Source organism: Panicum virgatum, chromosome 1N (genome assembly GCF_016808335.1).
Source record: "Panicum virgatum strain AP13 chromosome 1N, P.virgatum_v5, whole genome shotgun sequence".
Taxonomy (NCBI): Eukaryota; Viridiplantae; Streptophyta; class Magnoliopsida; order Poales; family Poaceae; genus Panicum; species Panicum virgatum.
In genome coordinates, this window is record NC_053145.1 from 43801270 (window position 1) to 43811717 (window position 10448).

Genomic DNA, 10448 nt, shown 5'->3' on the forward strand with positions numbered 1-10448 from the left:
GTCTGCGGCACAGAAACCACTTCACCAGCATACCAATGTTTCTCAGTTCGATGCTATTGCACGCGTACTGGCCCTAAAGTCTGAGTGTGGCATTAGTCGAGATGGCTTCGACAAAATATTGACGGTTTTTGGTAGTCTGATTCCGGAAGGACACATTCTTCCAAAGAGCTTGTACGAGTTACAAAAACATCTTCCTAGTCTTAAGATGCCATATGAGAAGATACATGCTTATCCGAAGGGATGCATATTGTTTAGGAAAGAACATGCAGACACAAATTACTGTACAAAATGTAAATCATCTCGGTGGCTGGAGGTAGATTCTGGTGATGGTCAAAAGAAACAGCTCAAAATCCCCGTGAAAATCGTATGGTACCTTCCATTCATACCGAGAATCCAACATTTGTTCATGACTGAGGATTCAGCACAACAGATGAGATGGCACAAAAACGGCAAACGCTACCGTCCTGAGAAGATGATACATCTATCCGATGGTGAAGCATGGAAACATTTTGACAGGCGTCACACAATGAAAGCTCTGGAGGCTCGAAATGTACCTATTCCAAATAACGAGGATTACAACATAGACCCAAACACATATGACGGGGAATTCTTTCAAGAAGATGGGCTTGAAGGACATTTTGAGATAGACTTAACCGGAGTGATTGAAATGGAAGTACACGATGATGAAATGGTTGATGACGAGGATGCTGGTGAGGAGGTTTGTAATGCGAAGGACCTATAATTACTTGAGCGATTACAATTAGGCAATGACAATGAGGATGAAATTCCACCGTTAGAGCACGGGCTTGAACTTCTCGACTTGCGTGATAGTGATGATGAGACATATGATCCAGCTAATCCCGATGAAGATGATTATTTCTAATACATGTATGATCCGTACTAATGGATTTATTAATGTTACTTTCTAATTATGTCGCATTTATTTTCTCTCTTTATAAGATCGTTTTGTATATATGTGCTGATTGGTTTACTATTTTTAATTGCAGGTGATTGAAGAAAGATGCCGGGCGGCGGACTTCAATGATCAGTCGCCTCACTGTACAGAAGAATGATGCCACACTCGGATGCTGGTGAGGGCTCCGATAGGAGTTCCGGGTTGGGGCGAGGCAAGGGTCAAGGGAAGGGTGAACCCAAGAGGGGTCGAGGGAAGGGTGGAGGCATGAGGCGTCGAGAGCCTTCGCCTGAACCGCCGTCTCAGGAGGAGGAGGAGGAGCCTGCCCAGGACCAGGAGCAGGAGCGGGAGGAGAGGAGTGGCAGGCAGACGCGCAGGAGGAGAAGGGGGAGTCGTCTGAGGAGGACACGGCCGAGGATACCTCTACGCCGGCTGTCTGGTTGCGAGGTCCTTCGCGACTCCCAGATAGGCCGATACTTGTTGCCTTGCGCCCGCTGATTCGACCGAGCGGGGATATGTAAGTAATTTGACATGTTATTACTACTTTTTCATTTCCTAACTCGAAAATCACGGTACAAACTAATATTTTCTCTTAATCACTTTTGCAGGAGTTGCACTGTCCTCGGTGGCGGTGCTCACAAACGCAAGGTTAACGGCATTCTGGGTCTTTTGTGCAGGGACCACTACTGGGTTTATTTCAATATTTATGGACTTGGGAACTTCTGGATATGTATTTGTGAACTTGTAGGACTTTGCATTTGTACTTCTGGATGTGTTTGAAGTTATTTGTGGCTAGTTGTGATATATATGTATTGTGATATATAGTGACTGTGATGTTTGTTGTGATATATATGTGATATGTAATGCCTGTGATATATATGTTGTGATATGTGGTCTTTTTATACGTGAAAAACAAAAAAAATAGGATTTGTTTGGTCACTTTGCCGTGTGCCTGGTCCCAGGCACACGGCAAAGTGACCATTTGGCCAGCCATGAACAAAAAGTTCGCCGTGTGCCAAGACCGGGCACACGGCGAACTGACCATTGTTCGCCGTGTGCCAGAAAAAAGGCACACGGCGAACCTATAAACTTTGCCGTGCGCCAAATAACTGGGCACACGGCAAAGAACTCTGCTGCTGGCCCCGCGTGACCAAGTTCGCCGTGTGCCTATCCAGGTGGCACACGGCGAAGTCTTCTGTCATGCCGTTAGCCTGTTCTCACGACGTCAATGATTTTTTTTGCCGTGTACCCTTGGATACACACGGCGAATGTGTTTGCCGTGTGCCCGATAAATAGCACACGGCAAATTAGGCCTTTGCCGTGCCTAGCGCTGCCGTCGAGGGTTCGCCGTCGGCCACTGACGGCGAAAACTTCACCGTGTGCCTACTAAGGCTTTGCCGTGTGCTTGGTGCACACGGCGAATTAGCCAATTCCGGTAGTGGACGTTACAGCCGGTAACCGGCTATATTATTAACTCTGATCTTACCACGATACTTTTCGATTATGATATATACGGCACTAAGACTACTGCATTTGTTTGTCTTGACATACTTAACTTTTTTAGTGAGCGGAAATTTATTTTTCAGTTCGCATCTGTGATATGAATATGATGAGCCGATTCCGATTCTCATCACCTCCAAACTCTCATGAGGATTAGCAACAAAAAGATAAATTTCAGTTACTGACATTCTCAATGACACATCGGTTACGTGGGTGCAAGTAACGGCAGAAAACCTGTGAAGATTGGAGTTATGATGTGTTGATTAGAATAGAATCGATAAAACGAGGATTTATGTGATTCAGTTGGATGGCATGCCATGCAACATCTCTTGCGGCGATTTCGACGGCGGATCCGACGTGCCCCGTACCGTTCACGCCTTGCTGGTGCCGAACAGGATTTTCGGTGGTGTGGCACGTCTCTTCTCTGACCACCGAGAACAGAGGCATTCCCTGTAGCTCGTCGTCATCGCAACAGTCATATTCCCCAACCCCCGCCGCTACTCAAAACCCCACCCGGCCCGCACCTTCGTCTCCGCCTCCGCCTCGCCGCCTCGTCGTCTTCCCTCTCCCTCCCTCCTATATATCCCATCATCTCCTCTCCCTCCTCGCTGCCCCCCCACCCCACTCGCCGCTACTCCGACGACGACATGGACATGGATAGCACGGACATGAGCGGCAGCTTCGGCGCCGGATGCCGCGACGACCCCAGCGCTGCTGCCGGGCGCCTCCCGGCGAGGCGGCGGAAGGTGCGCGCCGCCAACTTCTTCGGCCCCCGCCTGCTCAACCTCGCTAGGGTTAAGCGCGAGCACGGCCTCTACGACGACGGCATCTACAGCCAGTGCTCCACGTACCGCGCCGCCGCCGCCGACCCCTTCGACTACGGCGGTGAGCGCTGCCCGTATCGCAAGGTTTCGATCTTGCCGGTCAAGCGCAGCCACACGGCTTCCACGTCGGCCGCCGCCGCCGCCGCCGCCGCCGCCGCCAGTCCGACGCGCTACGCTTCTCCGGACGCAACGAGGGTGGACCCGGTCGTCTCCGCCGCGCCCGCGGCCTCTGCGGCCGCTACGCCGCCCGACGCGGCTCCGGCCGCAGGGACTGCACCCCCGGCTGCCGCCGCCGCCCCTGACTCCGCTCCCACAATTTTCATCGTGCCGCCTGAAGTGGGGCGACCTGCACCGGCGGCCACGAACGTTGTGCCCAGGGCGTCCCCGTACCAGCGTTTGTCCGCGCACCGCTCTAGCATCTCGTCGACGAAAGGTATGATGTGGGCCGGCGGCCTGTCAGGAGGATCTGGGTCCGTCGTCTCCGCTCCAAAGGCAGCGGCTTTGGGGATGTACTGCCGGGACATGACAGCCAAGGCAAGCAAGATGGATCCGGTGATTGGCCGGGATGATGAGATTGACCGCATCGTCTGCATCCTTTGCCGGCGGACCAAGAACAGCGCCATGCTTGTCGGTGCTCCCGGGGTTGGCAAGACGGCCATCGCCGAGGGGCTCGCTCAGCGCATTGTTGCGGGGGCTGTGCCCGCTGCTCTCGCTGGGGCGCGTGTTGTGGAGGTCGACCTTGGCGCAATGGTTGCAGGGACCAGGTACCGCGGCATGTTCGAGGAGCGCATCAAGAAGGTGATTGAGGAGGCAGAGGCCGCCGACGGCAAGGTTGTGCTGTTCATCGATGAGGTGCACATGCTGCTCGGTGCCGGGCAGTGCAAGGGTGGTTCCATGGACGGTGCCAATCTGCTGAAGCCAGCTCTGGCGCGTGGCCGCATCCGCTGTGTCGGCGCCACAACGTTCGACGAACACCGCAAGTATGTTGAGAAGGATGCTGCGTTTGAGCGGCGGTTCCAGAAGGTTTACGTCCAAGAACCGAGCATGCTGGCGACGATTGCCATTCTCCAGGGCCTCAAAGAGAAATATGAAGAGCACCATGGCACCAAAATTCAGGACACAGCCATAGCAGCAGCTGCCCGGCTTGCCAATCGCTACATCACAGGTGCGTTCCAGTTTTAGCCCTTTGCTTGCATTGGCTATACTTGCAACTTAGCAACAAACTCTGCTAAGGCTGATACATCAAGACTGCTTTGATTTTTCAGTACTGAATCTATTTTGCTTTGGAAATGAGCGTGCACATGAAAATAGGCTTAGTTTAAATGAAATGAGCATCTAGTATGTTATTAGAGATGATTTATTAGTCCTTGGTTCTCCGGATGTAAAGCCACTAAAGAAGTTCTGACTGCTTGTTAGTTACTGTTGAAAGCTTTTCTATAGCTTGTAACTGTACTTAAAGTAGCAATATTGTTTGGATATGATAACAAATTAACCATAAATGGTTTTGCTATAAAACTTCATTCCGATTTCTTTTATATGACTAACTAATTTCTTTCTGTATAAATGTTTAGTGCTATGCCTTGATTGATCGCACATATATGTATGTTAACAATATATCTTATCATTGGGAATCAATATTCTTTTCGACAATGTGGCATTCTTGAGTTAAAATTTCTCTCTGTTGAACTGAAGCCTCCATTGATCTTCCATTGTTTCCAGACGTAGATTATCATATCCTAAATGAGATGTAACTTTGAACAAGTAAATTCATTGTTAAAATTTATCTGCATTGAATTTCAAGAATAAGTCATCAGTATCCTGAACCATATGTGACTTTGAAGCATATTGCATTGAGAATAGGCGAAGGTAGCAACGTAATATGCATTACTGGTGGCGAGAATTTGACACATCTATGACAATGGCTTGCTATTGCCACCAGAGACATGCCAGTAAATGTCTAGCATCTATTACCACCTTTTCACACAATATATTTTTCAAATGGTTCTAACTCCCTTGCCAGCATCTACTCTTATTTTTGTTTGTTGAATTATATGGTAGATTTAAAAGAAAATCTACATCCCAGTGGAATAAGGTAAATCTTGAATTATACTGATCAATCTCATCTCCTCAGAGATTCTACTAATTGGTCTGAGGTGAACCTTAGATTCTACTAGTTGGTCCCATCTTGAAATCATTGATTGCCACTGTAGCAATAGACGAAAAGAATTTCCTAGTACTGTGGTACTACTTCGGTCAGGCATCAAATGGTATTTTTAAAATTAAGACATGGTTTATCAATGAAGGAAAATTTATTGTGGTTTACATAGAAATAATGGGTTCCACAATGTAATTCTAACAATCTAACTCTAGCCAGTACATATTAGCATACACATGTTGATGGGTTCTCATATTCTTGAAGGTCGTCAATTTCCCGATAAGGCCATTGATCTTATTGATGAAGCATGTGCCACCGCAAGGATGCAAACTGATAACATATTGAAAGGAAGCAACACACAGCATGTCTCTGAAAATTCCACAAAGGAAGCTATTGTTTCCCCAGGTCAAGTTGCAGAGGTATGGCATTTGGATCTTTTTTTGGCTTGTACACCAGTATTAAGCAATTAAGAATGGAAATGTCTTACTGTGTCTGTATTGCTCTGTTTGAATCTGTTGCATATTTTTCTGTTGGAATTCTGTACACCTGCTATGCCTAATCAGTAGTCTCAAGTGTAACATGCCTTACTGGGGGTTTGACTATTCAGGTAGAAGGTTGACATATGAAACAAGTGAGTACACAAAAAAGTGTAGAATTGCCCTAGATATTCTGATATTATTAGTTTTCTCCATCACTGATTAGATATATACTTGACTGTTAAGTATGTTTTTCTCTTTTCTTGTACAGTAAAGTTAGGACTTTGCTTTGCAAATTAAGAATGGTTATGGGTGAGGTGACTGTACTAAGGTGGATTCACAAGGATTCGAGCACAGTACTATACTAAATTAACTTGCTCATGATAATTTAAACATTTCTTGTGCTTGTGAATGACTGGTCTTGCGCTGAGCATATGTTTTGCACACTACTTGTGGACACCGTTTCCACGTGTCTGCAAAGGGAATCAAATCCTAGGAACGTTATCAGATAGAACCTTTTTTTGTAACTTGTATACATTTTTTTGTTAGCCAGTTAGTGTACAAGGTAGATTTAGATATCATGTGGGGATATTATCATGCTCATCTATGATGCTATGTGCTCACTTTGTTACTTTGTAATCTTACCTGAAGGTTGTGAGTCGGTGGACTGGCATTCCCGTGAATACGCTTGACCAGGATGAGAAGGAAAAGTTAATGTGCCTTGCAGATAGATTGCGTGAACGAGTTGTAGGCCAGGAAGCAGCAGTCAACTTGGTTGCCCAAGCAGTGTTAAGATCAAGGGCTGGGCTGGATCAACCTGGCCAACCAATCGGCTCTTTTCTTTTCTTGGGCTCAACTGGTGTTGGGAAGACAGAACTTGCAAAGGCTCTTGCAGAACAGCTGTTTGACAGTGAGAAGATGTTGATCCGGTTTGACATGACTGAATTTGTTGGTAGTCACTCAGTACTACGTCTCATTGGAGCACCTCCCAGGTTTTATACCATTTTATTCTCTCAAGCAACTTTTCAGCTACAAATCCTCTTGCATCTTGTTTTTCTGATCTGTGCAACTTATGACAAGGATACTTTTTGGATTTGGATTGATCTATATGTTTTTTTTTGCTTGAAGCTATCATGGGCATGAAGATGGAGGACAGCTAACAGAGAAAGTCAGGCAGCGGCCATACAGTGTCATCCTTTTTGATGAAATTGAGAAGGCTAACCCAGCAGTGCTCAATGTTTTCCTCCAGCTCCTTGATGATGGTGTGTTGACCGATGGTAAAGGCAGGACCGTTGATTTTAAGAATACCATCATCATTATGACTTCAAATCTTGGAGCTGAGTACCTAATGGAAGCAATGGCTGGTGAAAAATCGATGGAGGCTTCACGGGACTTTGTGGTTGAGCAGGTTTGCAATCCCTAGCTGCTTTGGATATTTTATGATTAAATAATATTAGATTGTTCGAATGATGACAAATATGTTGTCCTAGCAGGCCCAGAAACATTTCAGGCCTGAGTTCCTGAACAGGCTGAGTGAGCTTGTGATATTTGAGCCATTGTCTCAAGATAAACTGAGGGAGGTTGCTAAGGTCCAGATGAAAGGCATCATCGCTCGTGCTGCTGATAAAGGCATCACTCTATCTGCAAGCGATGCTGCGTTGGATGTTGTCTTGTCAGAATCACACAACCCAGTAAGCATGATATCACCTTTCATACTAACATTCTTTACATGCGCAGGCACAGTTTTCTTATCACTTGGAACTAGGTAGCTATGTAGCTATTGAGATGCCCATATTCTTCACAGCTTAACTAGGTAGCTATGTAGCTATTGACATGGCTATATTCTTCACAGCTTTATGGTGCAAGGCCCATCAGGAGGTGGTTGCAAAAGAATGTGATGACAAAGCTCTCCGAGATGCTTTTTAGAGGAGAAATAGATGTAGATACTACCGTCATCATCGAGGCTTCTGAAGATAAGAAAGAACTGAAGTATGAAGTGGTGAAGGACATGTCTGAACGCCAGGCTCGTCGTCGAGACAAGAGGCCTCTTGTGGAGACTCCTTGCGGCTCTGAGAGTGACGACGACGTTAAGATAATTGCTCCCTTCGTAAAGAAATGAAGGGGATAGCCACAACATCACCCCCCGAGAAGTGATCTCAGCCTTCTACTTGTTAATGAGACGGTGGATCTGCAAAGCAAGCAGTCTTTTGGTGTCCGAACACGCTAGGCAGGTGTAACTGAAGATGGTCGTCTGTAACGTTTACCGTCTACCGTACCAGAGGACAGGTCATGTGCCTTTTGCTGTCTGTTGAACTATGAAGATGTTACCTTTTTTATGTTGCACGACTATAATGAACCAGTGGAACTTCCGTGCTTGTTTGCTTATTGTTTAATCCATTGTGTTAATAATCTACCTGGCAAATCATTTTTGTTGTTGGACATGTCAATAAGGAAATACTTTCGTACATATCCAGTTGAGGATTCGAGTTGCGGCAAGCCGGCAAGGCTTGGCGGAATGCCATTGGTCTTATAGTGGTCTCGAGATTACTGTCAGTGTGCTCTCGGATTTGAGCTGTCAGCGGTGGCCGATCCTTCAGTGAATAAACGGAAGCATACGTAAGTCTCCATCTTTAGATGAATTGTGTACGAGAATATTGGGGGGTAGCGCAGACGATTAAAAATAGCAAGCGGAGCAAAATTATAATATTATAATCAGATTACGTTGGGAATTTTCTGCGTTCAAGATTGCATTCAAAATTTTTAGCACTCATATAGTGCTAAGACTATCCACGCTCATCCTCCCCTATATTCATCCTCTAAATTAAATATTTTATTCTAGTCATCAAAATTTTCTCATCTATACCATATTTTTCTACACCAATCCATCCTCTAAATCTTTACTCTCTACCAACTACCAAATATGAGACCCATGTGTCAGTTTTTTTTCTTTTTTTTCCCTCCCTCCCCTTCTTTCTCTCTCATTCTCCTTTCTTCTCCCGGCCGACCTCCCTCCCCAATTCTCACTCTCTCTTCTCTCCCCCTCTCCTGGCTCCCTCCGCCCATCCCACCCACACACTCCACTGACGCCGGCCTTCCCGAGCTCACCAACGGGAAGCCTCAGCGCGCCTCCAGTGGTGCTATGAGCTCCGCGCGTCAAGATCTCTCCCGACAGTACCCTGCCTCGCACTCGCCCCTGCCGCCCTTGGAGCTGGCGGCCGCCGCGTTCACTGCCGCCCGTTGGAACTCTCCACCACTCCGTCGACGGTGGCGGTCGGATCCGCGGCCCTCCTCCTTCCGGCCTGTCAGGCCACAGTTCATTCAGTTCTTCAGAGTATGTCTTCGGTGTGCTCAAAGGAAGTCGGCGTCCCTTATAACACTTCAGCGACTTCACCAGCGTCATCCATTTGTCATCCGACGGTCACCGGCAACGACGACGGGCTATAGCGACTAATGCGGTTGTTTCTTCAGAGCTGCTGCTTTAAGCAGTGTTTAGCTTTAGTTTAATTAAGTTCTTAATGTAATCTAACTGCCATCTGTTAAAAAGGCGGAGTGGTTGGGATGTTGGCTTTATCGTGGAAGAAGAACTCGATCTAGAGGCTATAGGGTTTAGCTGTAGTCGCCGCCACACCGACGGCGTGGAGAGCAGACCTCCGTTGTACCGGTACTGAACTCTCCTTTTGCAGTTGTATTCTAGCCTAATTCGTGAACGAAATTGCTTGTGTTCTTCTTTGCCACCGATCGTTCTTAGCATAGTTAGTAGAATTAGTTTCGTTCCTCACAATTGGTATTCAGAGCCAGCCTTCCTTGGCCAAATTTTTTCTCTAATACTAGATCCAGAGACAGTTCTTTGATCTCTGTCCGAAATGGCGCAGTGGATGGTTGGTTGCGGCTCACCTGCGTAAAATCCCTCCCACCCGAGATCAAAGAAACCGTCCCCCTTTTCCCCCAAATTGATAGGCAATTCTCGAGCAGCTAGGGTTGCAGGGAAAGTGTTCCTGTGTAAAATTCCGAGTGCTGCAAAGGATTTGCTTTGTGGTGGCGTGGTGAGGTTGCTCTTTGACAAGGGTTGCAGGACGTGTTCCTGTGTAAAATTCCGGCATCAAATCCGCAACCTGGTGGCGGTAGACCAATCTTGCAGATCCTTCTTGGGGAGAGCTTGTCTCGAACCGTATCTGTAAGAGGAGAATGGTGCTTCCAAGTGATTTAGAGGGTGTGGCTTATGCTACGGCTGATGAGGTGGATGGAATCAGAAGAACTCTTGACTCCTTTATGAAGACACAAGAGCAATGCAATTTATCCATGTAGACTACACTGGACAAGATTTTGGGCAAGCTTGACAAGCTATCATCCAGAGAAGGGACTCCAATTCCAGAAGATAAGGGTTCTAATATGAAGAGTAAGCCTGTTGTTCTCACCAACAAATCTGTTCATTTTGGTCCCCACCAGCACATCCATCCCACCTATTTCTATGTTCCTCCTAATTCTACAAGAGCTCAGTTTGTTCATGTTACTGGTACCGATGGGACTATCACTGCTCATGAGATGAATACCATAGACTATGATTTGCATGATTGCCCTTG

At 46.8% G+C, this 10448-nt stretch overlaps 1 protein-coding gene across 3 annotated transcripts; it reads left to right on the forward strand.

The window, feature by feature from the left end:
* The first annotated feature begins 2899 nt into the window (after nucleotides 1–2899).
* Nucleotides 2900–8261, forward strand: LOC120655977 (chaperone protein ClpB1-like). Of its 3 annotated transcripts, none has more exons than XM_039933967.1 (6): nucleotides 2900–4402; nucleotides 5657–5811; nucleotides 6520–6860; nucleotides 6997–7276; nucleotides 7359–7559; nucleotides 7721–8261. In XM_039933967.1, the coding sequence occupies exons 1-6, from the start codon at nucleotides 3061–3063 to the stop codon at nucleotides 7985–7987; spliced, it is 2586 nt and encodes an 861-aa protein (XP_039789901.1). In that variant the 5' UTR covers nucleotides 2900–3060; the 3' UTR covers nucleotides 7988–8261. The 3 variants fall into 3 exon arrangements, with proteins under 3 accessions (XP_039789901.1, XP_039789903.1, XP_039789902.1); XM_039933969.1 differs by having other exon boundaries at nucleotides 7368–7559; XM_039933968.1 differs by having other exon boundaries at nucleotides 2905–4402; nucleotides 7362–7559.
* Nucleotides 8262–10448: the final 2187 nt, after the last annotated feature.

Excerpts from the sequence above, each read along its gene's own strand:
- LOC120655977 (XM_039933967.1), top strand. The coding sequence starts at position 3,061 with ATGGACATGGATAGCACGGACATGAGCGGCAGCTTCGGCGCCGGATGC. Across the intron at positions 5,812-6,519 it reads CCCCAGGTCAAGTTGCAGAG|GTTGTGAGTCGGTGGACTGG; the intron begins GTATGGCATTTG and ends TCTTACCTGAAG. Across the intron at positions 7,560-7,720 it reads TGTCAGAATCACACAACCCA|CTTTATGGTGCAAGGCCCAT; the intron begins GTAAGCATGATA and ends TATTCTTCACAG.